At 42.3% G+C, this 21,327-nt stretch overlaps 1 protein-coding gene and 1 long non-coding RNA gene across 3 annotated transcripts in view; one reads left to right on the top strand and one right to left on the bottom strand.

The window, feature by feature from the left end:
• krt222 (keratin 222) overlaps window positions 1-21,327 on the top strand; it is a 38,415-nt gene that overhangs the window by 8,857 nt on the left and 8,231 nt on the right. For both annotated transcript variants that reach the window (XM_061907338.1, XM_061907344.1), the window contains exons 5-9: window positions 1,696-1,947; window positions 6,155-6,280; window positions 8,818-9,038; window positions 19,437-19,660; window positions 19,737-19,839. In XM_061907338.1, coding sequence (XP_061763322.1) covers window positions 1,696-1,947; window positions 6,155-6,280; window positions 8,818-9,038; window positions 19,437-19,660; window positions 19,737-19,839 — 926 coding nt within the window. The remainder of the gene's footprint in view (window positions 1-1,695; window positions 1,948-6,154; window positions 6,281-8,817; window positions 9,039-19,436; window positions 19,661-19,736; window positions 19,840-21,327) is intronic.
• Window positions 327-20,114, bottom strand: LOC133557096 (uncharacterized). The gene is made up of 3 exons (XR_009807693.1): window positions 19,425-20,114; window positions 967-1,058; window positions 327-831 (listed from the first exon to the last, which is right to left on the bottom strand). It is a non-coding gene; the product is annotated as an uncharacterized LOC133557096 (long non-coding RNA).

Raw genomic sequence — 21,327 nt, 5'->3', positions numbered from 1 at the left:
CTGATTTAGCCATTCCTTTACCACTTTTGTGTTTGGGGTCATTGTCCTGTTGGAACACCCAACAGCGCCCAAGACCCAACCTCCGGACTGATGATTTTAGGTTGTCCTGAAGAATTTGGAGGTAATCTTCCTTTTATATTAAATATTTGAATATTATATTATATATAATATTTAGAGATAAATCAATTACATAAATACAAAATAAATAATAATATATTATTAATCATAATAATCAGAAATAATTATTCATATTATCCATCTGTGACGGGACTCCAGCTGTCCTGGTGTGGGTTGCTGTGACAGCCGATACATGACGCATCGTAGCAGGTTTGACCTGTGTTTATTATTTCAACAAACGTGTCAGATTCTTGCCATTCGGTCGCGCCACTTTCCAGCGCGCGGGCTATTCCTGCTGGTCGCGGCACACCTTTCGATGCCCGCTGTCTGCGTCTGTTGCGGGGGCTCATCTCGCTCTGGGTCTCGCTCGTCGTGCTCGTGGTCTTCGGTTGCTGTGGTTTTCTCGCCTACTTCTGCCTCGATCATTCTTACTTCGCCTCTTTTGTACTGCAGCAGAAAATGAACAGATTGAGCGCAGGTGTGTGGTGTACGCACCTGACTTGGCTGGTTGCAGCGGCGCTCCGAGTGCGTCCCGCCTTTTCTCTCCGCCGCATGCCCCGCCTCTGGGCCGCCATCTTGGGTAGGACCGGCATTTGTCCTATCCTGCTGTCGGCTCGTCGGCTCAGTCTCTCCACACCATCCCTCCATCCATCCATCCATTTTCTACCGATTGTCCCTTTCAAGGTTGCGGGGGGTCGCTGGAGCCTATCTCAGCTGCATTCATGCAGAAGGTGGGGTGCACCCCGGACAAGTCACGATATCATATAATATTGTATTATATTATAAATAATATTTACAGAAATAATTATTAATATTATCCATCCATCCATCCATCCATCCATTTTCTACCTCTTGTCCCTTTTGGGGTGGCAGGGGGTCGCTGGAGCCTATCTCAACTGCATTGATGGGGAAGGCGGGGTGCACCTTGGACAAATCGCCACCTCATTTAAAAGTATAGCATATATATATATAAATACATATATAATATTTACAGATAAATCAATTAAATGGACAAAATAAATAATAAGAATACATTGTTATTAATAATAATCAGAAATAATTATTCATATTATCCATCCATCCATCCATCCATCCATTTTCTACCGCTTGTCCCTTTTCGGGTCACGGTGGGGTCACCGGAGCCTATCTCAGCTGCATTCGGGCGGAAGGCATCATACACCCTGGACAAGTCGCCACCTCATATAATATTATATTATATCATCTTTAATATTTACGGATAAATCAATTAAATAAAGAGAACATAATAATCATAATACATTATTAATGATAATAATCACAAATAATTATTCATATTATATTTTATTTTATTTTATTGTATTTCTGATTTGTTGACCACATACTCCTTAGTCCTTTTCTAATAGCGAGACTACCATTTTTCCTTTCTTCCTAAGTAACCGCAATCACTCTTTGCATACCCAATCTGGACTGGGAAGTTTTTTCTGAAATGCAAGGCATGCATGTCGCAGACATATTTAACGTAAGTACTGTACTACCACTCTGTCTCTCCCTCTCTGACATCCTACCCCTCCCCCCACTTCTGTGATTGGCTGCTGGCAGGCTGCTCGGGTGCTGCAGCTGCGGCGGGCCGCCTCATGTGATGCTCTGTTAGCCAGGACCACGCAGGAAGAGGATGGCGCAGCGATGGAGCTCCCCAGACTCCTCGACCGAATCAAGTCTCAGTGCAGCCGGGATGGATTACCTGACCAGGGCGAGAGAAACTTCAGCTCGCGTTCGGTTCCCAGCTTTGCCGTGGCAAGCAGTTCCGAAGCCGGAGCGACTGCAGCATCAACAAGAACGACACTCAGTGAGGTAAGCGTCTCTTCTCGCATCCTCACAATTTGCCTTGGTCTTGTTTTGGTCCCCCGCTCGTCACTGATCCCAGGCTGGCCGGTTTAGAGAAACAGCCCTTTTGGTTAGGGACTCACTACGCTTCAACCCGCAGTGTTGTCTTTAAGTACTGGTGTACAGTCGTGGTCACGGCTGTCTTGAGTTTCCAATCATTTCTACAGCTCTTGTTTTTTTTGTGACTGGAGCACTGGTAGTACCCTAACCCTAGCCCTAACCCTAACCCCAACCCCATGTCCCTTGGCAATAAGACGCTTATGGTAGCCATCCACAAGCTTCTGGCAAGATTCTGGTTGAATTTTTGACCACTTCTCTTGATAAAATTGGTTCAGTTCAGCTAAATTTGGTGATTTTCTGACATGGACTTGTTTCTTCAGCATGGGAAGGCCATTCTAAAACCTTCATTCTAGCCTGATTTTGTCATGACGGGGGGCGAAGGCCTATCGCACGCGGAAGTTAAGGCAAAAAAACTTAGGACACGGAACTATTGGAATGAATCTCATGAAACCGTGGCATGAAATAACTAAGACTTACTTGGCAAGGCATGAAGTGAACAAACAGCATGAACTATGGCAGTGGTTCTCGACCTTTTTTCAGTGATGTGAAGTGAATTAGTGAAGTGAATTATATTTATATAGTGCTTTTCTCTAGTGACTCAAAGCGCTTTACATAGTGAAACCCAATATCTAAGTTACATTTAAACCAGTGTGGGTGGCACTGGGAGCAGGTGGGTAAAGTGTCTTGCCCAAGGACACAACGGCAGTGACTAGGATGGCGGAAGCGGGAATCGAACCTGCAACCCTCAAGTTGCTGGCACGGCCGCTCTACCAACCGAGCTATACCGCCCCCTGTGAACTTTTTTTTAATTCAAGTACCCCTAATCAGAGCGAAGCATTTTTGGTTGAAAAAAAGAGATAAAGAAGTAAAATACAGCACTATGTCATCAGTTTCTGATTCATCAAATTGCATAACAGTGCAAAATATTGCTCATTTGTAGTGGTCTTTCTTGAACTATTTGGAGAAAAGATATAAAAATAATTAAAAACTTGTTGAAAAGTAAACAAGTGATTCAATTATAAATAAAGATTTCTACACATAGAAGTAATCATCAACTTAAAGTTTGGGGATTGTAATAGAGATCCATCTGGATTCATGAACGTAATTCTAAACATTTCTTCACAAAAAAAGAAATCTTTAACATCAATATTTATGGAACATGTCCAAAAAAAATCTAGCTGTCAACACTGAATATTGCATTGTTGTACTTTTTTTTCACAGTTTATGAACTTACATTTATATTTTGTTGAAGTATTATTCAATAAATATATTTATAAAGGATTTTTGAATTGTTGCTATTTTTAGAATATTTAAAAAAAATCTCACGTACCCCTTGGCATACCTTCAAGTACCCCAGGGGTACGCGTACCCCCAGTTGAGAACCGCTGAACTATGGTATTGCATGAAACTACTAGTAATGATGCCAGGCCGACTGAATGACAAAGGCGTTTTAAATAGTCTCTTGATTAGAAACAGGTGCGCGGTCCGAAAACCAGAGGCAGGTGAAAATCATAAGTCACCATGAAAACTGAAACAAACAAGGGTGCACAAAAACAGGAACTAATGGAGTCTTAAAACTAACAGAAAATAACAAACGCATAAACCAGACCACAGATCGAGACGGATTTAGCCATTCCTTTACCACTTTTGATGTGTGTTTGGGGTCATTCTCCTGTTGGAGCACCCAACTGCACCCAAGACCCAATGATGATTTTAGGTTTCTCAATCGTTAAAACGGTGTCCATCCATGAGCTGACTACACAAGTCTTACAATAAGATACTTCATCAATACATCAATAATTGCATTATTTTTTTTAATAATACAAAAATAATTGTATTATTATATGGTAGATTGTGCATATATGATTACTGCGGTACCTCTGTTTTTTTACGACACACTTCGTATGATTCTGTTTTTAATGAAATGTAATTTTTGTAAAACGTCTCGATTATCTCATCCTTCCATCCATTTTCTACCGCGTATTCCCTTTGGGGTCGCCACCTCATCGCAGGGCCGGTTATCGCATGCGCAAGGATATTGTTCGCCTGTGTACCCAAAGGGAAAACACCACTCTTTGGTGACTAAGTCTTTGTGTTTTTTTTTTTTTTTTGATTAAGCATTGACAGCAAAGTAACTCACAACGAGAGCAGAGAAAAGATGTAGGTGTTAGCACTTTTATTTTGAAGGCAAGAAACATGATAACCTTCATTAAGAAGATAAGCTTTTCGGGATGACACGTTTGGATCAAGGACCTTTTCACTATCCGGGGGGTAGGGCCTGGTTGAGGTCTCAGCTCGCCAGGTGCTTTCCTAGTCATGTTTTTACTTTCAAATGTCAAAACACGAGTACTTGCGGCTTTTTAAGAGGGTGTGGAAATGATGTCAGTTGTAGAGTGTGTCAACACAGCTGGCACTACTTTGTGTACATGCAAACTGAAAGGGGATGGTTTGTCGTCATCCCAATATGCAGAGCACAGCCGGAGACAGCGTGTGGGTAAAAAGTTTTTTAACGCTTAAACCAAAAATTTACGAAAGGCAAGTCCCGCTAGGAAAAGGCACTGAAGCATAGGGATGGCTATGTAAAAAAAAAGTAAAACTGAACTGGCAACAAAGTCAACCAAAAAAGAATGCTGGACGACAGCAAAAACTTACAGTGTGTAGAGCAAAGACGGCGTCCACAAAGCACATCGGTACATGACATGACAATCAACAATGTCCCCACAAAGTAGGAACAACTTAAATAGTCTTCATTGCGAAAACAATAGCATTCAAAGGAAGACGTGACGCTGCTACAGGAGAACACCAACAAAAAGGGAAAGGTCACCAAAATAAGCGCGCAAGACAGGAACTATAGCACGACACACAGGAAACAACAACGGCGTCTACAAAGCACATGCATACATGACATGACAATCAACAATGTCCTCACAAGGTCCGCACAACTTAAATAGTCTTCATTGCTAAAACAATAACACTCAAAACAAGGCGTGACGCTACAGGAGAACACCAACAAAACGGGAAGGGTCACCGAAATAACAGTGCAAGATAGAAACTAAAGCACGACACACAGGAAATAACAGCGGCGTCCACAAAGCACATCCGTACATGACGTGGCAATCAACAATGTCCCCACAAAGTACGTACAAAGCAAGTGCGGGCAATCGCACTCAAAGGAAGGTGTGACGCTGCTACAGGAGAAGACCAACAAAACGGGAAGGGTCACCAAAATAGCAGCGCCAGACAGGAACCAAAGCACGACACACAGGAAACAACAACAGCGTCCACAAAGCACATCGGTACATGACATGACAATCAACAATGTCCCCACAAAGTCCGCACAACATAGATAGCCTTCATTGCGAAAACAATAGCACTCAAAGGAAGGTGTGACGCTGCTACAGGAGAACACCAAAAAAATGGGAAGGGTCACCAACATAAAAGCACAAGACAGGAACTAAAGCATGACACGCAGGAAACAACAACGGCGTCCACAAAGCACATCCGTACATGACATGACAATCAACAATGTCCCCACAAATTACGAACAACTTAGTCTTGATTGGGAAAACAGAGCAGGTGCAGGCAATTGCACTTAAAAAAAAGTCGTAACGCTGCTACAGGAGAACACCAACAAAACGGTAAGGGTCACTAAAATAAGAGCACAAGACAGGAACTAAAGCACGACACAGGGAAACAACAACAAACTCAAAATGAGGCTCGACAACCTGGTGGAGTTTCATTTTTTAACCTTTTCTGCTGGTGGTGTGCCTCCGTATTCCCACTGGGTGTGAGTTTTTTCCTTGCCCTTATGTGGGCTCTGTACCAGGGATGCCGTTGTGGTTTGTGCAGCCCGTTGAGACACTTGTGATTTAGAGCTATATAAATAAACATTGATTGATTGATTTTTTTAATGAAAAACATGACATGACGATGACAAAACACTGATCTACACAATCAAGAGCAGAACCTGTGCTGACTTGCACTTTTTACTGTTTGGTGTTTTTTGTTCCTTTATTTTTTGGTAAGATCTTTCTAAAGACTCTTCTCCACAAGCTCTATTCTCACGTCTGCTTTACTTACCCATTCTACCCCTATTTACTTTCATCTCACACAGGATGAAGCGGCATGGGCACAGATTAACCCGGGCAGCAATCCTCTGAGGGAGGCACGGGCTGAACTGGCTGAGGCCCGGAGGCAGTGGCTGTCCCTTCAGGTGGAGATCGAGACCCTGTATGCCTTGGTAAGGAAACGCCAGCACACAACTTCACTTCTCTCTCCCTTGTGGTTGGTGATCTCTGATTCTGGAGTTGCGGCACCGTTGCACCTTGGTGTTAATCTGGTCGTCCTCAAAGGTGATGAGGCTTGTTGCTGGGTATTTGTTCTGTTGTGTTTATGTTGTGTTACGGTGCGGATGTTCTCCCGAAATGTGTTTGTCATTCTTGTTTGGTGTGGATACACAGAGTGGCGCATATTTTGAACAGTGTTAAAGTTGTTTATACGGCCACCCTCAGTGTGACCTGTACGGCTGTTGACCAAGTATGGCTTACATTCACTTGTGTGTGTGAAAAGCCCGCAGATATTATGTGATTGGGCCGGCACGGAAAGTTTGTGCTCTGTACTTCTCCCTACGTCTGTGTACCACTCCGTACAGCGGCGTTTTAAAAAGTCGTAAATTTTACTTTTTGAAACCGGGACAGTTAATTTCCGATATCACATTTTAAAGCATTTATCGCACGATAATATCGGCATGCCTCTCTCCGTGACAAGAAGAACAAGTCAATAAACATAAACTTTTGTGGTGTAGTCTTGTCATGGGTGATGAGCCAAGGAGACGCCAAGAGAAATTGGCGAACAAAAAGCTTTATTTGTTTAGCGAGCCTCAGACAGGAAGAATTGGGCCGAAATTCTTTCCTGTAGACCTCAACTCTGTGTGGGACTATTTGATGAGCCAAGAAGACGCCAAGAGAAATTGTCGAACAAAAAGTTTTATTTGTTTAAGCGATAATATCAGCAGTCCGATGTTATCGGACATATCTAATTGTGTTGCATTGTATCCTTCTTTTTCTCTACACGCTTCTGTCAAAACTGAACTCGCTACAAAGTAAACAAAAACACAATGCTGGACGAAAGCAAAGACTTACTCTGGAGCAAAGACGTGGTTCTCAATAGACTTAATAACCTAAAGACACAAATATTGTATGCACTACTGAGGTTAATTATATCATGTACAATTTTCTTATATGATTGGAAATAGCATGCGTTTGAATCCTTTAGAGGATTATTCTACCAAGATCAACAGTGCATATGTCAAACACAGCATGTCCAGAGAAGGGGTTTACGACCCCAAGACATTGAGGAACTTAAGGGACAACAGCAGTATGGTTTTAGGAGAGATATTAAACACTTTCTCAATGTTTATTTATATAGCCCTAAATCACAAGTGTCTCAAAGGGCTGCACAAACCACAACGACATCCTCGGTTCAGATCCCACATAAGGGCAAGGAAAGAAGTCACAACCCAGTGGAATGTCAATGTGAATGACTATGAGAAACCTTGGAGAGGACAGCAGATGTGGGTGACCCCCTTCCCCCTCCCTCTAGGGGAGACCGGATGCAATGGATGTCGAGTGGGTCTAACATAATATTGTGAAAGTCCAGTCCATAGTGGATCTTTTGATTGATCGATTGATCGATTGATTGATTGATTGATTGATTGATTGATTGATAGATAGATAGATAGATAGATAGATTGATTGATTGATTGATTGATTGATTGATTGATTGATTGATTGATTCTAACATAATAGTGGGAGTCCAGCAGAAGACCAACCCAAGCGGAAACGGGTCAACATCGCAGAGATGTCCCCAACCAATGTACAGGCGAACAGTCAGCCCCGGGTCCCAACTCTGGACAGCCAGCACTTCATCCATGGCCACCGGACCTGTGCTCCCCCCTTCCACAAGGAAGAAGGGGTCAGAGTAGAAAATAAAATAAACGGCAGATCAACTGGTCTAAAAAGGGAGTCTATCTAAAGGCTAGAGTATACAAATGAGTTTTTAGATGGGACTTAAATGCTTCTACTGAGGTAGCATCTCGAACAGTTACCAGGAGGACATCCCATAGTACTGGAGCCCCAATGGAAAACGCTCTATAGCCCCAGACTTTTTCTGGGCTCTGGGAATCACTAATAAGCCGGAGTTCTTTGAACGCAGATTTCTTGCTGGGACATATGGTACAATACAATCGGCAAGATGGATGGAGCTAGACCGTGTAGTATTTTATACGTAAGTAGTAAAACCTTAAAGTTACATCTTAAGTGCACAGGAAGCCAGTGCAGGTGAGCAAGTATAGACGTAATACGATCAAACTTTCTTGTTCTTGTCAAAAGTCTAGCTGCCGCATTTTGTACCAACTGTAATCTTTTAATGCTAGGGAGACCTGAAAATAATACGTTAGCAACATTTGGTAGGAAGCGCCACAGATAGGGACAGAGGATAGGGATCGGAGGTTTCACCTGATTCAAACTGATCACAGAAAATAGGCTGAATGGTGAAGCAAAAAACTGGGTGTTGGCCAGATGCCTGGCACCAAGACTAGACCCACAAAGAGTTGAGGTCTACAGTAAAGAGATTCGGCCCAATTCTTCTTGTCTGAGGCTCGCTGAAACAAATAAAGCTTTTTGTTCGACGATTCCTATTGGCGTCTCCTTGGCTCATCATCCATGACACGACCACACCACAAACGTTTATGTTTATTGACTTAATCTTCTTATCCAGGAGAAAGGCCTGGAAAACTCCCTGCAGCAGAGCCAGCAGCTGTACTCCACCCAGCTGCAGGAACTTTCCCAGGTGATCACTGGGCTGGAGAGCGAGCTGGAGCAGGTGAGGGGCGGACTGGCCACCCAGCGTCAACGCCACAGCCAGATGCTCAACACCAAGATAAGGCTGGAGCGAGAGATTTCCACTTACAGAAGACTGCTGGAAGGGGAAGAAGGCAGGTAAGGCGGAGACTTTGGTAACCGCTCTAACAACAACAAAGCCCGCAACAAATCAAGCCTGCACACACTCGTACACACAAATATCCAACCTTTGAATTTGATTCTGTCATGCATAGAGTTGCAAAGGGGTGGAAATTTTCCGGTAAATTTACGGAAACATTCCGGAAATTTACTACGGGAAGTTAAGCTTGGGTAGTTTAGAAAGTGTGACCATTTTTTGGTTAGTCAAAGTTGGACGCCGTCCATCTTATTCTGTTGAATAAGTTGAGAAACTTGTAAAACACTAGTGCAGTGCCACACATGGACATGAATAATCAGCTAAACAATTGGAGTAGTCCATAAAAATATTTTACTGATGGACAAATGAATAGAAATAGGCTAGATGAATAAATGAGCATGCTAAATCAAACTATAACCTACATTCTTGGCTTGCAGAACAGAAGGCCGAGGAAACTACACGTTTTGATTTAGTATTTGCTAGTTGAACTTTACAGATCACGAAAAAAAATTAAGACCGCTAACATTGTTAGCATAAATGAACGAGATTTAACATACGGAAAACTAGCATCATGGCTAACAGAAAAATATTTTCGGTTCATTATGAGACCGTGTCGGTAGATAAACCTAGCTATCTAGAGATGTTGTCCCCAAAATCATTTAACAAGTACAGGAAAAGCTAGCTAGCATGAGCGGAAGTCTCCTAGAGTAGTCTACAGTCATACAGTAACAAGCAATTACACCTCTATTACACTTAAATACCATAGATCAAATATATCTACCCCAGTAATCTCATCAACACTTACCTGACTGGATGAAGTCCTTGGGCTCAAATACTTGTCTGGCCTCAATTGCCCTGCTGTACTGTGTAGCATGCTGGGAATTATCTGTGCGTGTGATGGAAGAATGCACTGCACATGTGATGGAGGAATGCATTGTGAAGGGTTGAAATTTGACTGAATTGGCATTAAATTAGGTTGTTTGAGCTTATAATCATGCTGCAAGATCAATCATGTTGCATTCAATGTTTTTTCCCATTAATTCCCATTAATTCTCATGGAAAGTTTCCAACTTTGAATATTCCTGGAATTTTGCAACCCTAGAACACGTCTGAGCTGTTTAATTGGGGGTTGTTATGTGCGTAACACAAAATACAGGAAAAACATGCACTCTCTAAATAACTTGATAACACAAAAATAAAGTGCACGGCAAAAAGTGTTCACTCGCGTCCTTCTAATAATTTTAATATTAACTGCGCGGACCGGTTTTGACAATATTTTTGTCAGTGTGCTTTCTTCTCTTTGAGTGTTATGTTCCTCTCTTATTTACCTCAGATAGTCCATTTACACTAGTCATAGACCACAGTAAAGGGTACAGATCTCGTCCTCAAGCTGGTCACTGTCACGACCAGAACAGGACTCTGAACACAGATGCAGGATTTTCAGAAACAGATAATTATTCTGAACAGGGAAGGGGTCTAAAACGGGAGAAACAAAACCAGGCTATCCAACCAGACCTAACCTGACCACTAAACTTACTAAAAATGTCAATAACTCAAAACGCTCCGGAGGTATAAAGGTGCTATGACAAAAAATACTAGGTGGAACAAAAGGTGGAACAAAATGCGCTCCAATGGAGGCAACACTAGGAAGCTAATCTTACCTGGCAAAATTTACAAACCAAAATACTCCCGTGGATTAGAGGTGTGGTTGGGTCGTGGTTGGGGCGGGGGGCGTGATTAAGAGGGATGGCGTATAATTCACCAACTCGAGTATTTCACACATATATATATATATATATATATATATATATACATATATATATAATACTTGACTTTAAGTGAATTCTAGCTATATATATTTATTTTAGTATATATATATATATATATATATATATATTGGCAAGCATGATCCCACCTAACCTTATCCGTGTCCACACACGACAATCCCATCATTTAAGACCCCCTCCACACTCCCTGCGCCGGCTCAACGCGACTTAGTACGTGTACGCAAAAAAAATGTTGCAAGTCATAGTCACCCCTGACCTGGAAGTGTATCCTTACCCTGTGTTTCAATATAGACTATGCCCACATTTCTGTTAACTGTAAACCTTGCTTGCCTTACCATCAGGAGCTGTTAGACTATGGTAGTGAATCTCACTTGAGCCACGATACATGAATCATATCTTTAATGGACGGGATGCGTCGAGCAAAAACACAGCTTGAGGTAAGAAATAAAGACTTAATAACTCAAAACAGAATAGAAACATAAACACTGGTGCTAAGCAGCAAAGGAAAACAAATGGCGCTAGCATGGAAACTAGGAATAAGAACAGATAAACTAAACTTGGCACAAGGGCAGAAAAAAGGGAAAACAAACCATTAGCATGAGAGCTATAATAAACAAAACGCAGCGCGAGAGCTAGCGTGTATGGAAAGCAAGTCTTCGTCAGATGCATGAAAGCAAACTAAGATCCCAGGCAGAACTACGAAAAGGGGCAGGCTTATATAAGGCAGTAATCAAAATAGAAACAGGTGTGCGTCGAAAGCAAGGGGCAGGTGAAAATAATGTGTCACCATGGTGACAGACTAAACAGGAACTAAGGAGTCGGACAGAGAGTGATACAAAAATGGAAAACAAAACAACAATCTGTGAAGATCCGAGCAGCGGATCGCAACATTGTGAAAGTAAACAACGTGATAAAGAACATTTTACAACAACCAACAACAGGACATTGGTGTTGAGCTTGTAGGCTGAAATTGGCGGTCGTACTTGACGGCCGCAACCATTTAATGGCCTTTACAATAGTTATGGAGTACAAAACTAGACGTTGAGTGTTTATACATCGCGGACAATAACTGACAGTCTGCTTTGTCAATCTAAAGGCATTCGCCATTTTTCGTAGTCTTCCCTTGTCCAAGGGAGCCCGGATTTGTCACATGTGGCGGGTCGGGTCGAGGTTTGGTCTCCCGGAATGCAGGACGGACAGATCCGGACGACAGCGTGAGGTAGGAGATGATTTATTAAGCATATATCATCCAAGTACTAAAAAGACGGGGCTTCACGGTGGCAGAGGGGTTAGTGCGTCTGCCTCACAATACGAAGGTCCTGCAGTTCTGGGTTCAATCCCAGGCTCGGCATCTTTCTGTGTGGAGTTTGCATGTTCTCCCCGTGAATGCATGGGTTCCCTCTGGGTACTCCGGCTTCCTCCCACTCCCAAAGACATGCACCTGGGGATAGGTTGATTGGCAACACTAAATTGGCCCTAGTGTGTGAAGGTTGTCTGGCTATCTGTGTTGGCCCTGCGATGAGGTGGCGACTTGTAGCTGAGATAGGCGCCAGTGCCCCCCGCGACCCCAAAAGGGAATAAGCGGTAGGAAATGGATGGATGGACGGACTAAAAAGACGGATACAAACAAAAGAAAAACGTGCCAATCGCAAGGGAAGCCAAGGCGAAAACTTAGCACAGGAATCAGAACAGGAACCAAGAACAGGAGTAAACCGCCGTGATAGTTGCATACCGCAAACAATGAAGCCACACCTACTGAGGCGAGCAACGTGAATAAACAGCTCTCTGGTTAGTGCTCAACAGCAGGTAAACGTGCAGAGCACTAATCAGAGGCAGGTGAAACCAATAAGTAGCAATGGAAACCAAAACAAACACCCAAAGTGCACAAAACAGGAACTAAGGGAGTCCAAAACTAAAAGAACATAAGTAAACAAAACATGATCTGGTTCACGGATCATGACAGGATTTTCCTTGTCTACCCTTCGACAAATGGACAAAGTTTTTCTCTAAGTCGCTAAGTTATCCAAAACCGTGGCTCAACATTGCTATGTTGCTGGCTGAAATGTGTTGTATCCCAAATAGCTGCAATCGCCTGTTTCCTTTTCTTAAGGTATTCATGTGTGATTTCCAAAAGGATCTGTACATGTAGAAGAAGGAGAAACACGGGCATGTCTGGATGATCAATCAATCAATGTTTACTTATATACAAGCCACAACGACATCCTCGGTTCAGATCCCACATCAGGGCAAGAAAAAACTCAACCCAATGGGATAACAATGAGAAACATTGGAGGGGACTGCAGATGCAGGGACCTATCGCCGGGCGACCGGTGCAATGAACTCGCATAATAGTGTGAGAGTCTAGTCCATAGTGGATCTAACATAATAGTGAGAGTCCAGTCCATAGTGGTCACAACAACATCCTCAGTTCAGATCCCACATAAGGGCAAGGAAAAACTCACAACCCAGTGGGATGTCAATGTGAATGACAATGAGAAAGCTTGGAGAGGACAGCAGATATGGGTGACCCCCCCACCCCTCTAGGGGAGACCGAATGCAATGGACGTCAAGTGGAGCTAGCATAATATTGTGAGAGGCCAGTTCAAAGTGGGTCTAACATAATAGTGAGAGTCCAGTCCATAGTGGGGCCAGCAGGAGACTAGCCCTTGTGGAGACAGGTCAGCAGCGCAGAGACGTCCCCAAACAATGCACAGACGAGTGGTTCACCCTGGGTCCCGACTCTGGACAGCCAGCACTTCATCCGTGGCCACCGATGAAGAGGGGGGGCAGAGCAGAAAAGAAACGGCAGATCAACTGGTCTAAAGGGGGATCTATTTAGAGGCTAGAGTATACAAATGACTTTTAAGATGGGACTTAAATGCTTCTACTGAGGCAGCATCTCTAACTGTTACCAGGAGGGCATTCCAGAGTACGGGGTACGGGAGCCCGAATACAAAATGCTCTATAGCCCGCAGACTTTTTTGGGGCTCTAGGAATCACTAATAAGCCGGAGTTCTTTGAGCGCAGATTTCTTGACAGGACATATGGTACAATTAAATAAGCAAGATAGGATGGGGCTAGACTAGACAGTGTATTATTCTATAAGTAAGTAGTAAAACCTTAATGTCGCATCTTAAGTGCATAGGAAGCTAGTGCAGGTGAGCCAGTACAGGCGTAATATGATCAGACATTCTTGTTCTTGTCAAAAGTCTAGCAGCCGCATTTTGTACCAACTGTAATCTTTTAATGCTAGACATAGGGAGACCCGAAAATAATACATTACAGTCATCGAGACGAGACGTAACGAACGCATGACTAATGATCTTAGCGTCGCTAGTCATGATTCGCCTCCATCTTTCGAGTGGTTGCCGCCGAGTTACCGAACGGGTTGATATGAATCTGGCTTTCTGACTTCACTTCCTCTCCGAACTCAGTTTGTAAACGATCAATGAGTCCTTACAGAGCTAAGAGCCGGAGATTCAAGAACTAGACGGCACACCTTATACGGTGATTTAGTGTGGCTGAAACAAGCCTTAGGCTAAATAATTATTCGTTTAAGCAGTTATCCGGCTTAGAGTAGACATACCCTGAATATAGCTGACTTTACCCTGAAGGGACAGACATGGCATGTTGATGCTTGAAGCAACGTATAAACTCAACAAAGCAGGACACATCAATCAAAGTGTCCCCACAGAATACTTTTAGCTGGAAACGGTGAGGATATGTACCGTCTCAGCCTTTTATTCCCACGAAAACTGCATTTTTAGTGGTCATAAACAAAGGTTTTTGGGAAAAGCCTCCAGAGTGGGAAGGGCTTCAAACTCCGGCGTTCTTGTTTCATCGGGGCGAAGGAAGCCGCCAGAGAATTGAGAATGATGACGTCGGCGCCTCCCTCCCACTCTGTCCCCACATTGACAGTTGACAGCAACAGCTGTCAACAACAAAGCTGAGATTGTGATGTACAGTAGTTACTACTGTTACCATCAGGGAACCGAACCTTGTCTTCATCCGTCAAGTCGACATGCTGTACAGACACTTAACACATGTAATTTTTTTTTTTTTAAGTTCAACACCGTCAAACTCGGGCTACCAGAAGAATGAGTGCTTGTTTGTCTCTTTTCCTAATGTACACTCCTGCTTAAACCAGTCACGACGGGGGGTGGGGGGGGGGGGGGGGGGGGGGGGGGAGTTCGGGGGGCGGGGGGAGGGGTTCAAGCTTGCTGCGGGGTTGTTCTCCCAGGAAGGCAGATGGACAACTCGGGACATGGCGTTTAGGTAAATACATGATTTAATTGTGACTTAAAAGGTACAAACAAAACACGCTCACTGCGGAAGCACAACATGGCTAAAGAAACAAAACTAACACTTTAACATAAACTATGAACATAACACAAACAAGACTTACTATGACTAGAAAAGAACAGCATGAACTTTGGCATGAAACAAGAACAGAGCATGGAACGAACACAATGACGCCAGGGCAACTGACTGGCAAAGACGAGCTTAAATCCTGCCTCCGATTAGTGCTCGGGAAGCAGGTGAGCGGGCGAGCACTAATCAGAGACAGGTGGACACAATGAGTAACCAAGGAAACCAGACAAGGGAGTGGAAAAACAGAGGAACTTAAAGAGTCCAAAGTTCAAACAGCACATGGCCAAACAAAAACATGATCAACAGACATGACAAAACCAGTGTTTTACTATTATATACTGTACTATTATGTGCTCGGGATGTTTAATATTCAAACTTTGTTAAAAGTGTGGACTGAGAATGAGATTATGCTGGTGGATTGTGTGTGTTTGGCGTCAACAATGACAGACATTTCTTAACTTTATTTAATTGGACAAGATTGACTTTTTTTAAAATAGTGCACATACAGTTGTGGTCATAAGTTGACATACACTTGTAAAGGACATAATGTCATGACTGTTTTGAGTTTCCAATAGTTTCTACAACTCTTATTTTTTTGTGATAGAGTGATAGGGGGCACATACCTGTTTGTCACAAAACACATTCATGAAGTTTTTTTTTTATTATTAATTTATTATGGCTCTGCTGAAAATATGACCAATCAGTCTATCATACAGCATCATGGACATGTGAATAATATAAATACAGTCAATTATACAGCATTATTCACATGTGAATAATATAAATACAGTCTATTATACAGCATTATTCACATGTGATTAATGTAAATACAGTCTCTTATACAGCATTATTCACATGTGAATAATATAAATACAGTATATTTTATGGCATTAAGCATGTGACTAATATAAATACAGTCTCTTATACAGCATTATTCACATGTGAATAATATAAATACAGTCTATTATACAGCATTATTCACATGTGAATAATATAAATAGTCCATTATACGGCATTATTCGCATGTAAATAATATAGATACAGTCTATTATACAGCATTATTCACATGTGACTAATATAAATAGTCCATTATACGGCATTATTCACATGTAAATAATATAAATACAGTCTATTATACGGCATTATTCACATGTGAATAATATAGATACAGTCTCTTATACAGCATTATTCACATGTGAATAATATAAATACAGTATATTATACGGCATTAATCACATGACTAATATAAATACAGTCTCTTATACAGCATTATTCACATGTGAATGATACAAATACAGTCATTTATACAGCATTATTCACATGTGATTAATATAAATACAGTCTTATACAGCATTATTCATATGTAAATAATATAAATACAGTCTATTATACAGCATTATTCACATGTGAAAACTATAAATACAGTCTATTATACAGCATTATTCACATGTGAATAATATAAATACAGTCTCTTATACAGCATTATTCACATGTGAATAATATAAATACAGTATATTATGAGGCATTAATCACATGTGAATAACATAAATTCAGTCTATTATACGGCAATATTCACGTGACTAATATAAATACAGTCTATTATACAGCATTATTCACATGTAAATAATATAAATACAGTCTATTATACATCATCATTCACATGTGAAGAAGATGGGGGCAGAGCAGAAAAGAAACGGCAGATCAACTGGTCTAAAAGGGGGTTCTATTTCAAGGCTAGAGTATACAAATGAGTTTTAAGATGGGACTTAAATGCTTCTACTGAGGTAGCATCTCTAACTGTTACCGGAAGGGCATTCCAGAGTGCAAGAATAGTAAGGATCCGAGGGAAGCTGTAGAATGAGGCAAGATCCAGTAAATAAAGAATATTGGGGACTGACGGTCAACATTCTCTTGCTATTTCACAGATTTGTAATTAAGTGTGAAGCCCAGTCGTCTTTGCAAACACAAGTCACGTTCTGGAGAATATAACTTTATGCACGTGCGTGGTTTCTTCTTCCATGGTTCTGCTGGTTCCTGGGGCTTTGTTTGCTTCCAGCACCTTTTAAGGCGAGGCACTGTAATGCATTATTCACACCCAAGAGACGTTTCGGCCTGGATGTGACCCACTATTGGTAGGACACTTTGGGGACACATTTTTTTTTTTTTACCCAAAACAAAAACGAAACACAAGCGTTTCTATGTGGACATGACCCAAGTGCCGATCAGACATTTCTGCAGTAAAGTGACTCAGTGAAGATCCTGTATAATCTTGCAAGGTTGTTTCATGATCTCAGAATGCCTCCGACATGCCATAGCAAGCATAATTAATGAAGAAAGAGCATGATCACAGTTCTTCTATTCCAAGTTTTCATAGCACAAGTGTTAAAACGGAAGTACTTGGGCTCGACAATGGACTTGTTCTAGTCTTATCTTGAGTGCCTCAATACACTGGAATTGCGTGGTCTGGAATTGGCAGCTCTTAGTGAGTGGGCAAACTCATAAAGCCTGACAGATCCCAGCATGGAAATTTAAAAAGGTAGACCACGAACACACCCCTTTGTTTTTGACTACACAGACTTGTTTGGACTTGGTCTTTACCTTTGCAACAGTCTTTTGGGAATAAATGAAAAACTGCTTTGTTCGGTTTTTCACCTTCCATTTCCTGCCAAAATGACAATGGGAAGTAAATTTGCGGTTGTCTTCAGCTCGATTGGAACGAGTCTTTGGGATTGGATAAGCAAAATATGTTTTGAATGAATAAGAAGTTCTTAACCCCTTCAATCTAATTTCTCCGATCAGGATCGTTCAACAGAGAATTGAATGTTTTGTTTGGATATCGTAGCATAGAGATGTGTCAGAAAAAGTCTAGAACTGGGGTCACAAAACAATACTTTGTGTAATCCGCCAGGAATCTAACCTACTTTCCTAACCTTTTCCGCCACGCCTTCATGTACTTCTAAAAGGGTTCCTCTGCAGCTCCATCGTCACGACCATATTGACGTTGTCCACATCCTTAAAATAGATCCCCTTGATAACCCTTTTGATCTGGGGAAAGTGGCAAAAATCCCACAGAGCCATGTCAGGTGAGTAAGGAGTAGGGTTGCAAAATTCCGGAAATATTAAATCAATCAATGTTTATTCATATAGCCCTAAATCACGAGTGTCTCAAAGGCCTGTACAAGCCACAACGACATCCTCGGTTGAGAGCCCACAAAAGGGCAAGGAAAAACTCACAACCCAGCGGAATGTCAATGTGAATGACTATGAGAAAGCTTGGAGAGGTTGGAAAGTTGGAAACTTTCCAAGGGAATTAACGGCAACATATGGGAATTCCATCCATCCATCCATTTTTCTACCGCGTGTCCCTTTTGGGGGTCGCGGAGGGTGCTGGAGCCTATCTCAGCTACAATCGGACGGAAGGCAGGATACTCCCTGGACAAGTCGCGACCTCATCACCGGGCTATATGGGAATTAATGGGAATAAACATTGAAAACAACATGCTAGATTTTGCCGCATGATTATTAGCTAAAACAAGTAGAATTTTAAATAAGTTAAACAATAAAAATGTACAAATAGACAGTAGAATTGCAATCCTTCACTGTGCATTCCTCCATCAGATGTGCAGTGCATTCTTCCATAACATGCCCAGATAATTCCCAGCATGCTACACACTACAGCAGGGCTATTGAGGCCACTATAGTATTTGAGCCCAAAGACTTCAACCATTCAGGTAAGTTTTGATGATATTACTGGGGTAAGTATATTTGATCTATGGTATTTAAGTTTAATAGAGGTGTAATTGCTTGATACTATATGACTGTACTACTCCAGCGTACTTCCACTCGACCTAGCTAGCTGTTCCTGTGCTTGTTAAATGATTTTGGGGCCAATATCTCTGGCTAGCTAAGTTTATGTACCACCACAGTCTCATAACCCCCTCCACATCCCACCCCCTGGATGTAAATAATTCAATGTATATACTCTGATGATTAACTTGTGTGATGACTGTTATGCTGATAGTATATATTTGTACCATGAATCAGAGTCAAGAAAGAGCCATCAATCTGTAAATCCTTTCCTTGTCCGGGCCAGGTAAGGATCCACGTGTTGTGTCAATGTGGATCCCGACTTAAACAAGTTGAGAAACGTATTCGGGTGTTACCATTTAGTGGTAAATTGTATGGAATCTACTAATAAATGTTTTTAATCAATCAATCAAACGTACTTACATCATTTGGCAGGCACACAGGCCGCACCTGGCAGCCGATGAATCTACAGCCCTGCAGCTCAACTTTGGCAGAGTCTAAGGAAAACGGGCTGGAGATAAGTTTTAGTGACGCCACAATCACCCCAGATGAACCAAAGTCAGAGCCGCTGCCTGAAACTACTTCGATTCTACCAGGATTCCACAAATCAAAGGAAGGTTCAACCCTCCAACGGCCACTAAGCCTTGTCTTACTCACAGGTAAGGCATACCCACACAGATATACAGAAATATTACTCATATCTAGCCATGATTCACCCTCAATGTGTTTTCTCAGAGCCGGAGCAGGACAGGGAATTGGTGATTTCCACTGTGAAAACTCAGGAGATTCTCCAAGGTAACGTCGTGCAGGAAAGTGCGGAGGGCCACGGCACTGTCGAGTAAGTACCGATGTCGACCTGACGTCAGGGATAGTGGTACCAAGCAGCTCACTCGACGAACAAGAACTCTTCTTCGAGCTTTTTTCATTTCAATCAGTTTTCTGCTTGCCTCGGCGACTAAAGTTCTAATACTTCGAAGTTACACCGGCGCTATGTTCACTAAATTGTAATAACTCACCAACCCCCAGTGTCTTTCCCGCCTACACGTTAAATTCTTTCCTTAGTGTGCTGCTTAAGATTCTTCAGGGTGAGTCATCTTCCATCTGCATGGGAACTTTTCTATCCTTTAATTACTTATGTTTGATGTTTCGCTACCCACGAGGTGTGGTTACTTCAAGGTGTGGCACGTACTGTTGTCAGACCAGACATGGGTGGAGTTATTTTGTGTAAATACCTCAAGCATCGGAAGCTGCGTGCAGTCAATTCGCATAACCTCACATGTTCCTCGACTTGTCGACACATAATGGTTATGGTATGCCTCGACTGAGTTGATTTAAAGGGCTGTCGGTTCCCAGCACATATGAGTGTCATTACCCTGCACATACAGTACTTCAGAAAATAATCTGCAGAAAACTCTGTAGCTTAATAAACACATGTTTCCTGACACAGAATGTACAAATTAGGGTATCCTAACATGTCCCACTTTTACAGCCAAACACAATATACTGGTCCTTAGGAGTGTAACCGTATGATCAGATCAGGGGTCCCCAAACTTTGTGGTCAAAAGTTTACTTACACTTGCAAAGAACATAATGTCATTGCTGTCTGGAGTTTCCAATATGTTTCTACAACTCTAATTTTGTTTGCTTCTAGCAAGCTTCTGGTTGAACATTTGACCACTCCTCTTGACAAAACTGGTGCAGTTCAGCTAAATGTGATGGTTTTCGGACATGGACATGTTTCTTTAGCATACGTCAGGACTTTGGGAAGGCCATCCTAAAACCTTAATTCTAGCCTGATATAGCCATTCTTTTACCACTTTTGATGCGTGTTTGGGGTCATTGTCCTGTTGGAACACCCAACTGCGTCCAAGACCCAACCTCCGGGCTGATGATTTTAGGTTGTCCTGAAGAATTTGGAGGTAATCCTCCTTTTTCATTGTCCCATTTACTCTCTATAAAGAACCAGTTCCATCCATCGATCCATCCATCCTAATATCCATTTTCTACTACTTGTACCCCGCCTACCGCTGCAATCGGGCGGAAGGCGGCGTACACCTTGGACAAGTCGCCACCTCATCGCAGGGCCAACACGGATAGACAGACAACATTCACACTCACATTCACACACTCGGGCCAATTAGTGTTGCCAATCAACCTATCCCCAGGTGTCTTTGGAGTTGGGAGGGAGCCGGGAGTACCCGGAGGGAACCAACGCACTCACAGGGAGAACATGCAAACTCCACACAGGACCTCCGTATTGTGAACCACATGCACTAACCCCTGTGGCACCGTAGGGAATTATACCGGGGCTGTCAATGAGGTCCCT

This window comes from Nerophis ophidion, linkage group LG01 (genome assembly GCF_033978795.1).
Source record: "Nerophis ophidion isolate RoL-2023_Sa linkage group LG01, RoL_Noph_v1.0, whole genome shotgun sequence".
NCBI classification, from domain to species: Eukaryota; Metazoa; Chordata; class Actinopteri; order Syngnathiformes; family Syngnathidae; genus Nerophis; species Nerophis ophidion.
This window is presented reverse-complemented; position numbering and strand designations above follow the sequence as displayed.